Here is a 21,130-nt window from a genome sequence, read left to right as displayed (position 1 = left end):
AATACATTGACAGCACCAGAGAATGGAAGTCACCCATTGTCATTACCCAACAACCTTTGACCAGATTACAGTTCACATTATATTAAAACAGCCCCAGGCCAGTCAGTGGAAGGCTACTTAGGTCATCCCCAGCACTTTCTTAAATGCAGCACTCTATACAACTATGAGTTGGACTCTGTCCTAAGAGTGAGTATCAAAATGTCAGGTTCCATGTTGTGAAGCCAGTAGACAAAACAGACCTGTCCTGAGAAGTTATCTCTATGTCATGAAAGAAAAGAAGTCTACTTTTTTGTTTATAAAGTAGCTCCATTGTTTGATTTTTGTTATTTATCATAAGACGCATTAAATCCAAAGTAATAAAATTGTTTAAAAATTAAGAGAAACCAACAAGTCAGTTCTCTTTCTGACCAAATGAACCATTTAGCAACAAAATGAGACAGAAAAAGACAGGACGCTCTACTGTGAGGAGACAGGAGATCCAAAGATCTGTGGCTATCCAGCTTAGCCAGAACAGAAATTTTCAGGTTCAGTGAGAGACCCAGGCTGAAGAGCATAAGGGAGAAAGCAACAGAGGACACTCGATGTCATCATCAGACCTTCCAAACACTCACAGATGTATGTGCCCTCTGGCAGGCATACTTACACACAGACACAAATCCCTCAAATTATCAGTGATCAGGATGCAGTGAGGAGGACATCACACTGGATGAGGATGACATTGCCAGTTGGTTTTAAACTCTTCACAATAGCTGTTTAAATGAGTCCCACAGTTCTGCATAATTTTAGTAAATTTGCCTAGAGAAGCATGCTGTGTCTCTGCAGGCTATGTTGATGCAGTTGGCTCAAATCTGTCATCCCGAACACTGCCTGTCATAAGCCCTTGCCTCATCTCTGGTCATCCAGTGAGCTTCTGAATGTAAGAACCAGGATGGGAGAACTGGCCAATGCCACTTACAGCAAGCAGTACTGACAAGCTGTTAATTTAGTTTCTGTCACTCTGAACCAAGAGCTTGGCCAGGGAAAGAGGACACCATGGCAATCTGGGAACAAGAGGTTAAAATGCCATATGACACCCTAAAAGATGTCGATGTGACACGGTCTTTGACTTTTTCAGGGGCGTTCCTCCTTCCATGCTGTGTCTGCTCTGATCTCACATGACACTGCCAAGCAAATGAGACCCAGACCCTTGACCTGACTCACTCGATATCTGTGGCTCCCATCACAGCCCGGCTCCTCCCAGGCTGACATACAGGTGAGTGATATGTGACTTACTCGTCTCCCTGAATGGACTGCAGCTTCCAGCAGAGCAGTTGGGTTTGCTTGCTATCAGAGGCTAACTCCCAGAAAGACTTGTGAATGATCACAGAAGTGAACTATTAGATTGATTGGGTCAGGTGGATAAGTGAGTAGAAGGTTACATGTGTATGTGTGTATGTGTGTGTATGGTCAGACAGGTGGCCAGGTTGGCCCTGCTGCTTCAACCTACCTGCATCTGCCTTGTCCAGAGGTCATAGATCTTCTCATGGGCCTCTTCACGGAGCCTCTTTGCCTCCGCATGCGACTCTTGTAGTAAAATCTGCTCCCCCTGCAGCTTTTTCTTTTCCTCTAGCAACATTTTCAATTTTTCTTTCAGCTGAGTCTGTTCACTCAGATGCTGACTGTAGAGGGTGCTGAAATATCACAAAAAATGATGAGCTCTGCCTCCATCTGCCAACCCTGCCTGGTATACCATGATTCCTGCAAGGTCCCATGTCCCCATCCCCAACCGCCCTGGGCTGGAGCCCTCATTAGCCATGGCAGCATCACTCAGGTGCAGGCCAAAGCCAGAGAATAGCCAAATTCCAGAAAGATTTACACTACTTCTGAAGACCCTGACTGCAAAACAGATCCATGTACTTCTGAAGACTGGATCTGCTACCTCACGAACACACACCCTGGTACTTAACTGTTCACAGTATTGGGAAAACAAGAGCAGGTAGAGGGAAACCATGCTCTGAGGAAGACAGAAGACCTATCTGGAATATATTCCATCCATGTGTCCCATAGAAACCAGCTGTCTAAGCTCCTGGCAGAGCCACAGAAGCCATGGTGCAAACTATGTTTTCTGTCTAGAAGTTCCAGAAGCTGACAGGAAAATGTTGGGAGGGGCTCTCAGACTTTTAACACTTAGGAGAATTCAGTCTAGGAGGCACAAGTCCACGAGCTATAAGCAGGCTGCTTGCTAAGAGGTAAACTGACTAGAACCACAGCCCTTACATTGGTTCAAAGGTGGAGAAGGGAAGAAGATGCTGTAAGATGTCTTTCTGTATGCCGTGAATAGGTATTGCTTCCATTGGTTAATAAATACCCTGCTTTGTCCTATGGCAAGGTAGGAAGGAGCCAGGCAGGAAAATCCAGGAGAGACAGAGAAGAAAGGCAGAGGTGGAAGAGATGCCAGCTGCAACCCAAAGGAGCAACATGCTAGCAGGTTGGCAATGTAGCGGCCATATGGGAAAAAACAGATGAATAAAATTGGGTTAATTTAAGATGATAGAGCTAGCTAGCCTGAAACTTAAGCCATTGGCCATACAGTTTGTAAGTAATGTGAGCCTCTGTGTGTTTATTGGGGCCATTTGGCTGCAGGAGACAGGAGGGACGGATTCCTCCTGACAGCGGGGTCGGGCAGGACTGGAGAAACTTCAGACAACAAGAAGCAGTCCTTACCAAGTTCTGGAGTCCACCCAAGTCAGGCACTCACCTGTAGAGTTTGGTCTTCTCACTCAGCTCTATGCACTTGTACAAGGCCTCACTAATCTCCTTGGGTAATTTCTTCACATCTGACATATCCTTCTTATGCTCTGTGTTCTGCATCTCATGCTCCGAATTCAGCCTTTGGTAGGGCATAGCCCCAGGAGCAAAGAACCCTGTGATCATAGGCCTCAGGGACCCCATGAATTAAGGTTGTATTTTGCACTACCCTAGCCTACTGGATGTCACACACTGAATCCTATGTACTGGGAACTCCTCATGTGCATTAGACTTGCTACCCTGCCCCAGGGCCAGGAGAGGCTGGGTGTCAACAGGGAGGGAGACAGGGCTCCATGAGCTTCCTTAGTAGGCCCAGAAAGGTAGAGTAGCTCTCTAAGAAGGTCCACCGGCATGGGCTTACCTGAAATCTGCAATGACATTTCCACTGTCGTGAGAACAGAAATGCTTTGTCCTTACAAGGATACCCAGACTCATCATCAGTATTGCCATGCATGAGGCACACCATGAGGCTGACTATATAAACTCCCAAGGGGATTCCAATGAGGCACCAGGGTGAGCACAAAGACTGAGAACAGTGATGCTTAAAGTGGAGCTCCATGGTCTCAGCACTTATATCACCTGACATCTTTGAATCAGGCAAATTCTCAGGCCTACTATCAATCTCTAACTCACAAGATCTGAAGGGACCCCCTGCCCCCATACACACAGTGTAAGGGAGCCTCTCAGAGACAGTACAGAACACACTGAGACACCAAATCCTTAGCACAAAGAGATGCATTTCCCCAGCAGGGCAAGCATGGCATTGGGAGCCTGCCTCTGGATCAGGCAAAGGCAGACAACATGCAGCAGGCTTTTTTCCACAGTGGGATTTTAAATAGAAAGGTTAAGTCTGTGCTAGGGTAAGTTGCTGAGATCTGATTTGTCAGGTTGGCAAGTGTAGCTGAGAAATGAATTTTTATGGTTGGACTTTGATGTTTAGTTTCAAGAATGAGTCGGTGTTCACAAAAGGGATTGAACTCTGGAGACTAAATTAAGAAATGTAATCTAATGGTTTTTCAAGGGAGAGGGAGGTGAAAAGCGCAAAACCTGCCACTGCCATGTTTGCAATGTTTGGGCCCCTTAGAGGGCAATTCACATGCACACAAACTGACACAGAGTTAGGATGTCAGAGAAATGTATGTGGGTGGCATTTTCTCCCAGTACAAGGAACAAGACAAGAGAGGAGCAGGGATGGACTCCAGGCCTTCCAGTCACACACAGATTGAACAAGTAGGACCATCAGGCCCTTCAAGCTGCTCCCAGAGCAACAAGCAAAAGTAAATATCTTGTCAAATACAGAGACTCAGGTTAAACTCAGAGCACCCAGTATTTCCTACAAGCCAACATCTGTCAACATGTTGTGAAATGCATGTTGTGATCTTACACCGTACTGCCCCTCTCTGTGGATTGTGATTCAGGCCACAGGCTCTGGTTTACATTAGGAGGAATCAGAACAGCCTTTGAACCATCTCACTCCTACAGGCTTCAGTTCTTCCTCTCAGATGCATTCAGGAAAATTTTTGTGCAGGTCACCCTGCAGGTGCAGCTTCCAGTGACCTAAGGACTGCTGGAATTGACACAGTAGTGTCAAGACATTCACCAGAGAACAGGGCATGATGAATACCTGTTGTTCAACTCATTGTTTTTGTAATGGGCCAGGAATTCACGCAGTTCATTCCTGTCATTGGTCATCATCTGTAGCTGAAGTTTCAGTTTTTCCACCTGGTTCAGCTGCTGTTGCTGCTCAGTGAGGAAGAAGGGTGTGGATGATGCCTTCCTAGTCGCCCCTGTAGGTACATAAACACAAGTGAATTTCTACAAATGAATGGTATAAGCCAAGAAGATCATGTGGTGTCCCAAGAGGAACCTTGAGGAAGAGGAAATGCGTGGAACCCAGTGAAGCCCTCAAAGATCAGAGCAGCTCTCCTTAAGCTGGGCCTTATAAGCCATGTGTCTCTCTCCAATCCCTATGGCTAGATATATGCCTCATCCCCTACTGCTCCCCACTGGCCCTGAAAGACATAAGCAAGGCCAGCCATGTTGGTTTGGAATTGTCAGCTCATACCTGATAGGTGGTGGTATTATGTTCCCCCAAATATTGTGCACCCTAATAAACTTATGTGGCTTCAGAGATAGGAACAGCCACTAGATGCAGAGGCCAGAAAGTGGTGGTATTCACGCCTTTAATCCTAGCATTCTAGAGGTAGAAATCCCTCTGGATCTCTGTGAGTTCAAGGACGCATTGGAAACAGCCAGGCATGGTGACTCACGCCTTTAATCCCAGGGAGTGATGGCAGAAAGCAGAAAGGTATATAAGTCATGAGGACCGGAAACTAGAAGCTTTTGGCTGGTTAAGCCTTCAGGCTTTTGAGCAGCAGTTCAGCTGAGAGCCATTGGGACGAGGACACAGAAGCTTCAAGTCTGAGGAAAGAGGATCAGCTGAGGAACTGTCGAGGTGAGGAAGCTGTGGCTTGTTCTGCTTCTCTGATCTTCCAGCATTCACCCCAATACCTGGATCAGGTTTGATTTTATTAATAAGAATTGTTAAGATTCGTGCTACACTGATGTGATGCAAGGAAGTCCAGGAGTCCCTACTGCTTTTCACCTCCCAGCCCTGATAACCTGTGTCCACGACTAAAAGGAACTGAATGTCTCAGACATGGGTACATGGATGGAAAATTTCCCTCCTTGGTATTTACATCAGACATAAAGTGCAACAACATCTCATTCTGATACCACATTAGTGGTTCTGGGCCTCCTGTTGCAGTCTTTGCCACTCAGAATGAACTGAAGGAGGTCGCAGCACAGCAGCTGCAGCCTTGACCATCCCTGGCCCTCTGCCAACTAACCATAAGGAATCCTCCACCTTGGATCTGCTCTTTAGGAACCTGGATAAGCAGCATAGGCCCATTGCTTCATGATCACAGCTACTGATCCCCATTACTAGAAGGTCAAGTTCTAGCATCACCTCTTCCTTAGGAAACTAGGGCTCTCTCTGCCAATCAGTGTGATCAGTCTTGCCAACATTTCAATTTGGTGAACAATATAAGCACTTAGTGAATGCCTCAAGGGCAGTTGGCATTGCTACAACACTGGTGGTTTCACAGAAGATGCCACAGGCTCTTCAGGATATAACAGAATTTCCAGAGAATGGACTGTTAGGGCCACTGTCAATGGTCATCTCCTATCTGATAAAAAGCTCTTCCCCAATTCACCAATAGCCAAGATGCCCTTTCCAGGATTCTTTCCTGAGACACAGGGGAAGGCCTTCAGCACCTCCTCTTTCCAATCTCAAGATCTCTTTGATTCATTAGAATCTAGTTCATTCTAATTCAATAGTTCATCATGTGTGGAGAGCAAGACTCATTTTCCACACACCGCCCAGGAATAGCTCTTCTCATCCTGATGATCCCCAACTAAGAAGATGAGAAATTATGGATGCTAAGAAATTAGCTCAGGACAATGGAGAGGGAAAATAATTTCCATGATTTGAACAAGCACATCAGAGAAGATCCACGGGGCTGTTACAATGTATGGGGGTGGTGGAAGATTATGTGGGTCCTGTCAGAACAATGATAAGTCACACAGGTAATGAGGAAACTTTTGCCAAAAGCTTCAGCAGAATACATTCCAGCCATCATGATGTTAGCGAAAGTGTGATCAACTACTGATAGGTATGACTGAAAATACCTAACAACTGGGCATTCATAGGTGAGCCGTCAGACACCAAGAACAAATACTGACAGGAAGAGTCATGTCCCAGTCCTGCACTCAAGGTAGAGGAAAGATGACTGGCTAGGGAGAGGGCAGGAACTCAGAAACCTTAGAGGTCACTGACATGAGGCAATACTTAGTGGCTCCTGCCCTGCCAGTGGTTGTTATTTAAAATGTGAGACTCTCTAGATCTGGCCAGGGGACTTTACTCTCCCTGTTATTAGTGACACACACCAAAAGAAATCCAGTGTGGGTGAAGTGCAGGGCTGGAACTGAAACCTCTTTAGTCCCTCTGTGCTTCCTTCCTACTCAGAGTGAAAGCAGAGGGCCCTCAACAGAGCAGCTTCAGGCTTGACCATCCCTGGCTCTCTACAAACTCACCATTGAAAATCCTCAACTCTGGGTCTGCTTTTGAAGAACTCAGAGGACCAGGATAGGCCCATCATTGCTTCTCAGAAACTCTCCCCTCCTGAGCCCCACTCCTGGAAGGATCAGCTGAAGCCTTCCTCCTTCAGGAAGCTCCCCATCCCTTCCCCAGGACTCACTGTGCTTTCCCCAGAACCATTTGTTTCTTGATGTATGACATGGAGACTGAAGGTCATCTTACTTTTGCCTTCCTCTGATCTCCCTGTGCTCGCCATCCTGTCTCCCAAGAATCTTGTTCAGTCTAGTCAGCATGTCTGTAGGTGAAACAAGAGACACTGGACCAATGCCCCAATGACAGTTGGTGTTGCCACAATACTGGTGACATCACATGGAATGCCAGGGCTCTCCAGGAGACAGTAGAATGTCCATGCACTGATGTCACATGGTATATCTTCTACACTTTGCTTTGCATTTAATATCCATTTAAGAGTAAGCACATACCATATTTGTCTTTCTGGGTCTGTGTTACCTTCCTCAGTATCTTCTTCCATCCATTTGCCTACAAATTTCATGGTGTCACTATTTTTTTACCACTGGGTAATATTCCATTGTGTAAATGTACCACATTTATATTATTATATACTTCACTTGAGGGCCATCTAGGTTGTTTCCTGGTTCTGGCTATTACGAATAATGCTGCTATAAACATGGTGGAGCAAGTGACCTATGGCATGATTGAGCATCCTTTGGGTATATGCCCAAAATGGTATAGCTGCGTCTTAATATAGGTAGATTCCTAATTTTCTGAGGTACTGCGCTACTGATTTCCTGAGTTGCTGTACAAGTTTGCACTCCACCAATAGTGGAGGAGTGTTCCCCTTGCTCCACATCCTCTCCAACATAAGCTGTCATTAATGGATTTGATCTTAGTCATTCTGATATGTATAAGATGGTATCAGTGTCATTTTGATTTTCATTTGCCTGATGGCTAAAGATTTTGAGCAATTCCTTAAATTTCTTGCTCCTCTCTCTCCTCACATGGTCTAGCTCAGTCTTGTCCTGATAACTGTGGACTCTTCTGTGGGAGCACGTTTTCGGGTTCCTCGTGCCTTTACCCTACAGGTCCGCATGGAGGAAGATTAGGACCACGGGCCTGAGTGCAGATGTCTGAGATGTTTGTACTTGGTTGTGCTGGGGGAGGAGGTCATTTGCTCCACCCCTTGGTGTCTCTATAAAAACCCTGGGGCAGAGACAGTAGGGGCCCATTGGAAAATGTTACAGGCTTCTCAAGGCTATCCTTTGTTTATTATCTTTTTATTTCAGCAAGATTCTCTGCAATAAATCCTTCTATCTAATATTTCCTGCTGCTTACACTCAAGAAAACTCTGGGGAGCTGTGAGGTTGGTGGGTAAATGCCCCACAGAATGGTGCCATGAACAGGGGCTAAAGAAAGAAAGGGGGGATTAAAGACAAATGAACAGGGACTAAAGACAAAGTAACAGGACCAAAGATAAAGTATAATAATAGTTTTATTACAGAGTTTTTGGTGAAAGTACTGAGTCAGCCCTGCCGGTGGAAAGGCATGCCAGTGTTATAGAAAATATATATATTATATATATTATTGAAGGGCAGGGGTTTTATCCTTGAGAGTAAAGGAAACCGGACTGGAAGGATGTCCGATGCTGCAGTGCAAAATTCTCTTCTGTCAAAATATTCTATCTTCTATCCCTTTCTCAATTTCTATCTGTGAAAAATAAGTATAAGGTATAGGGTAGTAATATAGTGTAGGAAAAAGTGAGAAGTGTAAGATCGTGTAGAAAAAAGTAAGTCAGTCAACTAACTAGACAGAAAAACTCAATTTTCTAACTTTGGGGGCTTTGAATACACACTGGGGGAAAAAATCTTTCTTTGGGCTTTATGGGTAGTAAAAAAGCTCTTCTCTGAGCTTTTGGGGCAAAAAAAAGTTTCCTATGGAAGCTTTTGTCCTGGGGACAGCTGAAATGCTAAAGTTCAAGCAACAGGAGAAAGTGTTTTCTTCCTGAGGCAAAAATGGGGGTTGTAAAAAGCCAAAAAGTTTAAAGTTGGGAAGTTTTGGGAAAAGTTGGTCTTTCTCTTTGGGGGAAAAAAATCTTTCTCTTTAACTAATAAGCTTTTCTTGGAAAATTTGGGGGGAAAAATCTCTCTAAAAACCTTTAATCTTTCTCAAAAGCTCTTAACCTTAAAACCTAAAGCCTTTATTAACTTTCTCAAAAGGGCAAAAATTAGAATCACCTGAAGATATTAGTATGGGGACCACCTATGATTAGCTCTAAGGGAAAACAACAAACTTCTTAAGACAGCAAAACCTCTCTAAGTTCTTTCAAGCTTTAACAATCCGCCCTGCAATGTGGGAGGCAGGGACATGTCCCTAAAAACCTCTTCTAAGCTCTATCTCTTCAACCTAGTAAGACAGTGGGTCAGAGTGCCCTGAGGGAAACACTTGGGAGAGTGTGGGTGAAGAGCTACAGAGAACCCAAAAGGGCAGGAAACTTTACTTGAGAAAGGCAAAAAGGCCAAGCTTTTCAGTTACAGTGAGCTGAGGCATCAAGGGTTTTGTTTCTGAGTGAGCATTTCAGAATGAAAAGGTGCTCCTAATCATCCTAAATCAAAGATCCCTTGAAGCAATGCAAACTGTTAGCATTGTATCCTCTCTTCTGACCCAAAACCCAGAGGCGACTCTCCAGCGTCTCTGAGTTGGGGAGCATTTCAGGGATACTAGGGTTCCTGCATATGCAAATTTCCTGGAGCACAGAGCTGAGGCAGGAAGGTGCAGGACCCAGGGGAAGATTGCTAATGAACAAACAAAGCTAAAGCCAGTGGGAATGGCATAGCTGTCCACTTTCCTACAAGTCCTGGGTTGATAGGTCCACAGCTGCAAAAAGAAATCTGAGAAAAAGCTTTCCTATCAGAGAAAGGACCTTTCTGGCAAAACAGTTAAGCTGAACTGTGTCTGAAGCAGTTGTGCTGCTGAGTCAGAACGCTGTCTGGGGAAAGAGCCCAGCCAGGGAAGAACAGAACTATCTAGGAGTTAAGGTTTCTTTTCTATCTGACAAAGCATCTCTTGGAGAAAAGCTTTGTTTCAACTGACTCCCATGAGATGAGGGCATGTAACACTAAGGGGTGATTGCCTCTGGCATAAGCTCTGTCCTTGAGCACCCAGAGAAGCAAACACAACCCACTGGGGGAATGGGCCAGGTGAAGGTCTGATGAGGCAAAGCACTTGTCCTAATGGGTGTTTAGAAATGGCAAAAACCTCCCTTGTTAGATTTTCAGTCTGTATGCAAACCACAAAGACCCCAAAAACAAACGGACTAAAGCCCCTACCTTCAGTACCGGGGAAAACTGCCACAGTAGTGTCAGGAACTGTTTCTGGGGTAGAGGGGATTAACTGAGACCAAACTGGGAGATGTCTGGGAGAAAGTCTCTGAAGAAACAGAAGCGAGAGTCCTCCCCAGAAAATGCATGACATGTGAAAAGAGGCTAGAATTTGAGGCAGATGGGTGGGGGGTGACGACAAATAAAGCCCCTACTTCCAAAGGCAGATAGCAGAGGGACAGAGGCACAGAAAGAAAGCTGAAGCTCTGCATCTGGGGGGAGGTGGGGGGGGAGGAACAAGCAAAATGAGAATAAAATCAGTGGGATAAAATCTCTCTGAAAGAGCTATGGAAAAACTGTTGTACATGACCTTGTTTTTCACTGACTGGCTAAAGCAAACACAAGCCCTGAGGAAAGTTGCTATCAAAATGCCAGCCTCAGTGCCAGCTAACGAGGCAGGTGCAGTTCTGATCCAGGGCCAGTGTCAAATGAAGGAGAGACATTTGTTAAAGCCAGCTGAGGAGAGACCAGAAACCTCCCAGTGTCCCATAATTGAAAATGTAAGATGCTTGTTCAAATCTCCCGTTGCAAAAGCAAAAAACTTTGTTCAAACCTCCCGGGCAAGAATTTGTAACCAAGTCTGGTAAAAGAGAACCAGTTGACTCTCAGATCCCAAAAGAACTATGGGAAATGACTGATATAAGGGAAATGATTTAATGGACTGATATAAGGGAAATGCATTCTGGGAAAGGGAGTTTTTCCGCTAAAGATGGCGACATTGCCCTGAAACACTTTTGTCAGCTCGAAAATACATTCATGGTAAACTTAAAATACAGCTTTTAAAAGAATAAGGAAAGTTGTCTAAGAGTTTAAATGTCAGTTCCAATGAAAAATGGAAAAGATACAGAACTAGGTGCTTCACGTTTTGGGGCTCGGTTGGTAAAATGCCTTATTTACCCTAATAGCTGTGCAAAGTTTTTAAGGTAGTTGGATGACAAAAAGCTACCTTTAAGAGCACACAAGCTACTTTAAAATCCTTAAGCAAGAAAGAGAAAGCAGTTTATACACTGAACATTGTTTTAGATATAAAGAAACTTATGGGAAAATAAAGTTCTTTGCCTTTTGAACCAACAGCCTTCAATGAGTAATTTCTTTGCAAATCTAATAAGGAGACAAGGAAACAGCCATTCAAAAAATGACTGCTTTAGAGATGGAAAATTTCAGAAAAGCTGTCTGAAAAATGGTTGCTTCACCTGAAAGTTCCTTATAAGAAATCAATGCTAAATATCACAGCAGATAATATCAGGAGTTAAAGCTAATGAAGTGAAAATACTAAGTCCTGAAAATGCTTTTTCTCAAAGTAAGCTAATGAAGGATATGTTTCATGAAAGAACATCTATGTTCTTGACTCCTTTGTATAGTAACAGTTTTGGTGAAAATATTGGAACTGACAACAATCAAGTCAAAATGTTTCAACAAATTCAAGATGCTATTCACAAAAGAAAGCTGCCATGCTTTGTGGGCCATATTAGAGCTCACTTGAATCTTCCTGGTCCGTTAGCTGAGGGGTAATGCAATGGCTGAGCATTATCGCAAGTGGAAATGGCTCAACAGTCACATGCTCTTCATCAAAATAGCGAAAGCTTAAGAGAAAGCAATTCAATCTTACGAAAGAAGCAGCTCGTTAAATAGTTAAACAATGTGGGGGTATGTCCAAAATATTTTCCTGTCCCTCACTTAGGGGTAAACCCGCAAAGTCTTCTTCCCAATCATCTATGGCAAATGGATGTTACTCATATTGTAGAATTTGGCAAATTAAGATATGTACATGTGACCATTGACACTTATTCAGGATTTTTAATGGCTAGTGCACAACCTGGGGAAGCTACAAAACATGTAATTATGCACTGCTTGAAGTGTTTTTTGTATATGGGTATACCAAAATACTATTAAAACTGATAATGGTTCTGGATATAGTAGTAAGGCATTTCAACAGTTTTGTACCCAATGGGAAATCGTACATAAAACAGGTATTCCTTATAATCCTCAGGGACAAGGTATTGTAGAAAGGGCTCATAGCAGTCTTAAAATACAACTTCAAAAAATAAAAGGAAGACATTGAACCCTCAATCTCCACATAATGCATTAAATCATGCTCTTTTTGTTCTGAACTTTTTGAATATGGATGTCTATGAACAGTCTGCCACATATAGATTTTGGCACAGTAGCACCCAAGCGACTTTTGCTCAAGTGAAATGGAAAGATCCCTGCTCGGGATTCTGGAAGGGTCCCAATCCTGTTTTAATATGGAGTCAAGGACATGTTTGTTTGTTTGTTTGTTTGTTTGTTTGTTTGTTTTTTCACAAGAGGAGAATGAAGCTCGGTGTTTACCGGAGCCTCTGGTAAGGAGCGTGGAACTAAGGAAGGTCAGCTCCAATGACGTTCCTTTAAAGGAACCAGAATGAAAGTGGCTCGATTAGTGTTTCTGAGGTTTTGTCACTGGTTAATGCAAACAGTGAGGAAATAGAGTTCCAAGCTGGGCTGCTTTTGGCTTTACTAGCTCTTTTAGAGAAATACTTTATATCACCTAATAACTGTGCAGTATTTGGCGAAGAGCTTTACAGCAACTAAATACAGTAATTTCACTCAGCGTGAAGTTTTTCAGTAGAGCAAACCAAAAGTACTGCTGTAATAGAAACATTTATCTGAATTGAAGCACTTAGGGGAGCTATTATGAATTTGGGTGAAGGGACAGCCTCTGGTTAAAAACTGTCTACCACGGTACATCTCTGCCAGTTCCGGAAAGGCTGAGAGAACTCAACTTTGGGGTGTGGCTTCACCTCCCCCAACCCCAGAATGTTACGATCCCCTAGCAACAAGTATCACAACTCTATAAGGACAACACTCATTAAATCCCAGTGCTGTATATCAAAGCTGACTATAAACTCTAAACTTTAGAAATGATGTACGTACTTCCTGACTAGTTAAGAGAATCTTTCTGATAGAGATAGTGATGACAAGAGTAAAAAGTAGAAAAAGATGAAAATAAGATATGTGAGTTTGTAGAAATTATTCTGTCTTGTTAGATCTGTGTTAAGAAATCTTTGGGTGTTTGCTAATTTAGATATATGCTAATGGTAGCCCTATATAAGTTTGTAAAATAGGTCCATAGAGTTCCTTTAAGAATATAAGCTTGCAAGAAATATCTAAGGTAGTCTTAAGACATGTAGTAATAAGCTTGTAAGAAGTAAAGATACTAGTTGTAAATGTAAGTTTAAATAAGAAATAAGATAAGAAGTATATAAGAAGTAATAAGAAATGTATTTGCTAAAGTAGTTCAATAGTTTACTTAAGGAGTATAAATAAGAAGATGTTAATATGTTATATGTGAGTTTGTAAAATGTAAATGTTGAATGTGAGTCTAAATGCTTTGCAAGGCAAAAATAATGTTATATGTGAGTTTGTAAAGTGTAAATGTAAAGTGTGAATCTATTCTTAATGTATATTGTGAAAGAACCCGAGACACAGAAGGTTAGTGTCCTAGTAGACTGCAAAGTAGGCAGTCTGGATGGTTTCAGAAGCTCCAGAAGCCACTAAGAAGCTAAGAATGGCAGAGGCCAGATCCAGCACAACAAGGCATCTGCAGCTGAGATCCGTGAAAAATCAACGCAACACAGAAAAACCTGAGCTAACATCAAAAAACGGTGTTGTTTAAACTATTACTGTAACTAAAAAGATCTCCAGCTTGAGAATGAAAGTTGCAGATATGCTTGTTTTAACATTGTTTAAAATTGTTAACTGCAAAAAGTTTTGGTTGTAAAACGTCTCTTCATATTTGTAAGTGAAAGTCTGATACCAGAATTTACTTTTTTTTTCAACTTTTTGAACTTAAAATGAGATAAAACTACAGAAAGATTTTTGTTATGGATTTCTTCATACTTGGAAGGCTTGTACCAGAATTACTTGAATTTTGGGACTTAATGAAATGAACAATAGATTTCATTGCAATGGGAGAATTTTGAGTTTACTTATAGTAATGACCTAGAAACTGTTTTCTGGAGTTAGGTTAAAAATGGAACTATTTAAATGAAGAAATTTATTGTTTCTACCTTGACTCAAGATGCAGTTTTGTGTATGCATATATGCTGGTGATTCATGTATTGTTCTGTGTTAAAAATGCAATTGTTTTGTGGAACTGTTTATGTAAAAATGGAATTACTTATAGAACTGGTTTTGTGTTACAAATGGAACGGTTTAAATGGAAAAGTTTGCATTTTCTAACTAGGCTTGAGATTTTGCTTAAAAAATTATAAAGAAAAGTGAGAGTTAATACTCCTTAGTTTAATTTAAAAAATTGTTTGCATGGATTAATGTCATGTTTTGATTACTAAGAAATTCAAATGTGGTATACTAAGAGACTACATTTAAAGTGTAAAGATTTTTATTAGGAAATTGCTATTGGATGTTTTGCTAAAAGTTTTCAAAGTGTTAATGGTTAGATTGAAGATATTGCTTTTCAATATGGGTTTGTAGGAACTGTATAAGTTTGGGTTCCTCTAACTAGGTTTGAGATGTTGTTTAAAAAATTATAAAGAAAAGGAGGAGTTATGAGATTGAATTATGTTTGAAGAAATCTATTGATATTAATGCACCCTGGTTTTGTGGCATTAAGGAAGTTTGATGTGAGTACATTGAAGTTTTTCCTATGTTCTGTTAGCAAGAAAATTCAAATGATTGAGTTAAAGTTGTAAGATGGAGAAAACTAACTATATATAGCACCGTACTATGTATAGCAATATTTATGTTAACCTGTTAATGGTAATGATAAAGCTAAGGGATTCTTTAAGTTTGTAGTCGCCTTAAGAGTGTTTGGTTTAGAAAGGGCTTGAGGCAGATAAGACTGCTGTAGTCACCTTGGAACTAAATCAAAAGAGAAATGGCATCTTTATCATCCTCTACTCCCATACTGGGAGGTGTAACAGCTATGGAGATTGCTGTAAGCCATTAATAGTTATTTTTTATATATTAAGAAAGGGGGACCTGTGGGAGCCCGTTTTCGGGCTCCTCGTGGCTTTACCCAGCAGTTCTGCATAGAGGATGATTAGGACCACGGACCTGAGTGCAGGTGTCTGAGATGGTCTGCACTTGGCTGTGCTGGGGGAGGAGGTCATTTTCTCCATCCCTTGGCGTCTCTATAAAAACCCTGTGACAGAGACAGTTGGGTCCATTGGAAAAGGTTCCAGGCCCTCTCGAGTCTATCCTTTATTTTCTATCTGTTTATCTCAGTAATATTCTCCACAAATAAATCCTTCTATCTAATGTTTCCTGCTGCTTACACTCAAGAAGACTCTGGGGAACTGTAGGGTTGGTGGGTAAATGCCCCAAAATCTTCCCCACACCTCTTTCTCTTATGTATTCTCACAGACCTATAATAAACCTCCAAACTTAGGAGTAGTCATGTGTCCGTCCTTCCTTCCTTCCTTCCTTCCTTCCTTCCTTCCTTCCTTCCTTCCTTCCTTCCTTCCTTCCTTCCTATCTTCCTTCCTTTCTTCCTTCCATCCTTCCCTCCTTCCCTCCCTACCTCTTTCTTTCACAGAGCATCTGGGTTTCATTCTCAAGACCCCCATGTCAACTCAGAACCACCTACATTTTTAGATACTCATGGTCTAATGTGCCCTGCTCATCTCCACAGAGATGCATGCAAGCAAACACTCATCCATATAAAATAATCATAACATATCTATACAATTAAGAAAAAAAGAAGATGGGAAACCAGAACTAGCAAAGTGGCCAAAACTGAATATCCACTAGCATCTAAGCCTTAGTATCCCATTGCTTCATCATTCACACTAAAAATGTAATATCCAACACCTAGAAAATTTGGTAGTCAGGGGTGTCTAATAATAGCAGTTGCTACTGGTCAACATTTGGAGTACATTACTTGATTCACACACACACACACACACACACACACACACACACACACACACACACAATGCCTAGGAATTCCTATTTAAAAACTTTTAAGTAAGATGTAAAATTTCCTTTGAGAGATTTTTACATTTGTACACATTGTGGATGGTCTTCAGTCTGCTAATATACAAGTTCAGTAAGTCAGAGTGCTTTAACAATTCCTCTCCCATGTCACCAGATTTCCACTGGTGCCATTGTTCTCATAGAAACTCCAGGGATCTGTAAGATCTGAGATTTAGCCTGATTTGTCTTTTCTCATTCACTGTCAGTCTTCATTAGGGTACAGATACTCTGACAACCACTGGGTACTGCAAAATGATTGCAAATACAGGGCTTTCAGTGAGTCATCTGCCAATGTGAAATACTCTCTTGTCTTCCTAGTCATCAAGCCCTTCCTTTCTATACTGATACTCCAATGAATTCAAACACTCTGTTAATCCACTCTGAATCAATTTTAATTCCTTATGAAAGGAGAGACTGACTTTAACCTTAGCCCTAAGCATGAATTTGGAGAGAATAGAAGACAACATCTTATTTCACACACTGCACACAAATTTTCAGCCCACAACTTGAAGAAAATACTTTTCATGCTGTTTTTCAAAAGTAGACCTTGTACCTACTAGAGTTTTGCAAAACACACACACACATACACACACACACACACACACACACACACACACACACACACACACACACACACACATTTTAAAAGAATATATCAAATAAGGTTTGTTGGGCCCTGATCCCCATTCTGTGGGTAGCTGTTGCCTTGCTTGCTGACCTTGATCAGATGACCTCCCTATGCTAATTCCCTGCCAGTTTCCTTCCTCCTGAAGAGCTCATGGAGGTTCCTTGTTTGTGTATCATGCATATTTGGTGTAAACAGCTAGGATGCAAGTATGTAAAACTTCTGTAGCTAACATCTGCCGTCTGGGGTTCTCCCATTGTGCTGTAAGCCTGTATTTAAGGCCTCTTCCCTCCTTCAATAAATGACATTGGCATTCTGCTGAGATGAATGACCTGCTGTCTTGTCTCTGTTTTTAATACTTAGCACATCGCTTGGACATGGTGAACGGGTGGTACCACAGGCACTACAAAGGTTGAGTTATAGTATAACAGTTATCTGAAAGCCTAAGATTCTGGTAACCTGAGGCTGGGTACCTCGACAGATATAGTTGTCCCACAGTGGCTGTCTCCCATTTGGAGAGACCCACAACCCAGTGGTTGCTCAGTGCATGAATCTGGACCTCAGGCAGCATCAGCTCTGCCCTGTGCATTCTCAGGACATATACATTCTAATAAGTGGTTTCTAACCATGTGTTCTCTACTGTGTGTTGATGTTTTGGTACTATCCCTACTGGGCCTTGCCCATCCTTCAGGCTTGCCTTCCGCAGAAGGAGCTCCAGTTCTGTTTTAGAAGAGTCACATAAATTCTTTTTATCAAATATTAAGATGAAGGGAGGTGACATGACACTACCTGTGTATTCAGAAACCGCTTCCTCCTCCAACCTACTGGCAGAAATCTGTCTCTCCTGCTTAACAGTCAGTAGTACAGGTGTGAAACATCAGAAGTTTGGTAATGCTGAAGTATTCCAAAATTGTTAACTGTCTCTAGAGGCAAGTCATGCTACTGAATTATGACAAATTATCATGAGGAAAAATAAGTGTAGCTAGACATTTTAAAATGCCTCAACCACTGCCTTTCCACAGAAAGACTAAACTACATATGGTTATCATAGAATAATCACACCTCTGTCCCATGAAATCCCCTAGTTTCACTCCTTTGGTGGGTATTAACCAAGCAAAAAATGTTTTTCAAAGATTGAGCTATGCCCAAGTTAATCTTAACTACAAATGCTTCTGTACTGCATGTTTTATGGATGGCAATCATGTCTGTTTCAAACACGAGCATTGTCCTTAAACCTGAGAGACAGTTGGGGAGGGGGCTTGGCAACTAGGACATTCACTACCCACAGTGAAGACACAAGTTTGAATCCCCAAACCCAAGTGAAAGAGGCAGGTGAATGTGGCCAGCCTGGTCTAAGTAGTGAGTTTCTGGTAGGCCAGAGCTACACAGTGAGACCCTGTCTAAAACAAACAAACAAACAAACAAACAAACAAACAAACATAATCCATGTTAAAGTTAAAACCTTCCATTTTTTTAGACAGAAAAGGGGAAATGCTGTGGGATAATGCTCTTGTACAATGGTTTAATAAAACACTGTTTGGCCAGTAGCCAGGCAGGATGTACAGGCTAGGCGAGCAGACTAGGAGAATTCTGGGAAGAGGAAGAACAGAATCAGGAGTCACCAGCCAGACACAGAGGAAGCAAGATGACAAGGCAGAACTGAGAAAAGGTACAAAGGCACATGGCTAAATAAAGATAAGAATTATGGGTTAATTTAAGTGTAAGAGCTAGTCAGTAATAAGCCTGAGCTAATGGACAAGCAGTTATAAATAATAAGTCTCTGAGTGATTTTTTTTTATAAGTGTCTGCAGGTAGATGGCAGCCAGGTGGATCCTGACAAACCTTTTGACTACAAATACATGCCGGCTGCATGTGGTGACCCAGCATATGGGGTGGTATGGACACAGGAGTGATCTGAGATAGCAATGGCCAGACAGCCTCACCCAACAACAGCATGTCCTCTCTCAAGGGACAGAGGGGAAGGACAGCCTGTCAGCAGCAATCTGGACTCTAAGAAGACACCAACTCTTGACCCTTGCAAGGACAACATGAGGCCTTAGGGTTGAGATTCAGGCTAGACACAGGCAGCCACTCTTCAGGCTCCATTCATGCCAAGCCTCCTGCATGAAGAGCCAGGCTCAGAACCACATTCTGGCATCCACTTTGGAATTCACCAGAGGAGGCAGAATGGGGCCCCACAAAGAGCAGGGCAGCCAACTCATTTATTTAAGGCCATAATTTGAAGTTGTGTTAAGCAGGTAAAATCGTTCCCTCACTAAAAGGAGAAGGTTGACCTTAGAGCAGGGTGGGCTAAGTGGTAGTTGAATCCACTACAACTTACAGTCCCTCTCTATACTCTGTGGCCCTCAGTTTCTTTTTGTATTTGTATGTGTGTGTACATGCCCCCCTATGCAAAGACAGGGTCTGGCTATGTAGACCAGGCTGGCCTGGAACAGCCTATTCTTCTGCCTCCATCCCTAGCGGGCTAGAATCACAGACATGCAAAAAAACATGCTTCAGAGGGCTAGGATCACAGACATGAACAAACACACTTCAAAGAGCTAGGATCACAGACATGAACAATCATCTTCTAGAGGGCTATGATCACAGACATGCACCATCACACCCATTCACCTGATAACTATTTGGAAGCATGCAAAATGTGCTGATGAGTGGCTGAAATCAGCTGATCTGACAGTTGCTGAGATCAGGGCCAAGGAGCCTCAGAACAGTCCTAACACAGGGTTCCTCCCAGCCCCAGATAGAACAGAGTCCCATACAAAGGCCAGCTGGGAGTTAAGAGAACATTTTACAGCTCCGTTTCTAGGAGGGATGGTCCAGTGATAGGAAATAGGAAATCAAAAGAGGAACTCTGTAACATGAATTTCAAGTGGTCTTATCAATAAAAGCCATGGGAGCCAGGTATTGGGGTGAATTCTGAAAGATCAGAGAAGCAGAACAAGCCATAGCTAACCTCACCTCGACAACTCCTGATCAGATCCTGTTTCCATGAATCCTCAGACTGAAAGCTTCTGAGTACTTACCCAAATGGATCTCAGCTGAACTGGTGCTAAAAGCCTAAAAGGCCCTACTTCCTGGTCCTCACACCTTATATAACTTTCTGTTTCCTGCCATCACTTCCTGGGATTAAAGGCATGTGTCTTTCCCAAGCAAGACATGAGATCTCAAGTGCTGGGATTAAAGGTGTGTGTCACCAAGCCTGGCTGTTGCCAGTGTGGCCAGGAACCCACAGAGATCTAGATGGATCTCTGCCATCCAAGTGATAGGATTAAAGGTGTGTGTGCCACCATTTTATGGCCTCTATATCTATCTAGTGGTTGTTCTATGACCCCAGATAAGTTTAGTAAGGTATAAATATATCAACCACAGAACTCCTTCCCCCAACTGGAGGTGTTGTGGCTCATGGGTGGAGTCCCTGCCTAAAACCTCACAGTGAGTTGGTGGGTGCCCATATGGTTCGACAGTGGAGCCCTTGCCTAGAATCCCCCAGTGGGGGGCTGCAGACCTGGCTTAGTGCCACAGTACTTTGCTACCTTGCAGAAGGCCCTGGTTTCAATTCCCAGCACTGAAAATAATAAAGAAAATAACAACAGCCCTAGGAATGCATCATGGGTTGACAACTCCAGCCAAAGTCTAACATGGAATACCAGGAGAACTGTGGCTGTCTAGTGGCCCAGACACTGCTGAAGGGCCACGAGGCTAGGGGCAAAGCAGGGGTCTGACACTTCCAGCAGGAGCTCTCGATGTGAGCCAGCATGGAGGGCACCATTGGCCAAGCAGGAAGTTGTCTGGGCTGCTTGCTGGCATCCACACCCACTGAGATCCTTGGTTACTTGGTAAAAGGGTCTTGACAGAACCTGAGAGTTGAGCAGGTATCATAGGAAGTTAGAACAAGCCCTAAATGCCATGTCTGGCCCTCTCAGAAGACATAAGGCTGGCATGGTGGCACACTTCTGTGTATACAGCACTAGAGTTTGGGTTTTTGTTTTTGTTTTCTTTTCAGCACTGAGAATGGAACCCAGGACCTCAGCACTGGGCAGACACTTACCACAGAGTTACAGCTCCACGTACTCAGGAGGCAGAGGCAGGCAGATCTCTGAGTTCAAGGCCACCCTGATCTACAGATCAAGTTCCAGGACAGCCAGGCTGTTACACAGAGAAACCCTGTCTCAAAAAAAAAATTTCTCTCAAGTTTCATAAAATCTAATGAAATTATACATAAACTTG

General features: G+C 42.7%; 1 protein-coding gene across 1 annotated transcript in view; it reads right to left on the bottom strand.

Annotated features, from left to right (window-relative positions):
- LOC121826420 (disks large homolog 5-like) overlaps window positions 1-7,240 on the bottom strand; it is an 11,861-nt gene extending 4,621 nt beyond the window's left edge. The window contains exons 1-3 of the mRNA XM_076560899.1: window positions 7,109-7,240; window positions 4,412-4,574; window positions 1,487-1,670 (exon numbers count right to left, since the gene is read on the bottom strand). Of these exons, the coding sequence (XP_076417014.1) occupies window positions 1,487-1,670; window positions 4,412-4,574; window positions 7,109-7,142 (381 nt within the window). The 5' untranslated portion in view covers window positions 7,143-7,240. The remainder of the gene's footprint in view (window positions 1-1,486; window positions 1,671-4,411; window positions 4,575-7,108) is intronic.
- Window positions 7,241-21,130: the final 13,890 nt, after the last annotated feature.

This window comes from Peromyscus maniculatus, chromosome 23 (assembly GCF_049852395.1).
Source record: "Peromyscus maniculatus bairdii isolate BWxNUB_F1_BW_parent chromosome 23, HU_Pman_BW_mat_3.1, whole genome shotgun sequence".
NCBI classification, from domain to species: Eukaryota; Metazoa; Chordata; class Mammalia; order Rodentia; family Cricetidae; genus Peromyscus; species Peromyscus maniculatus.
This window is presented reverse-complemented; position numbering and strand designations above follow the sequence as displayed.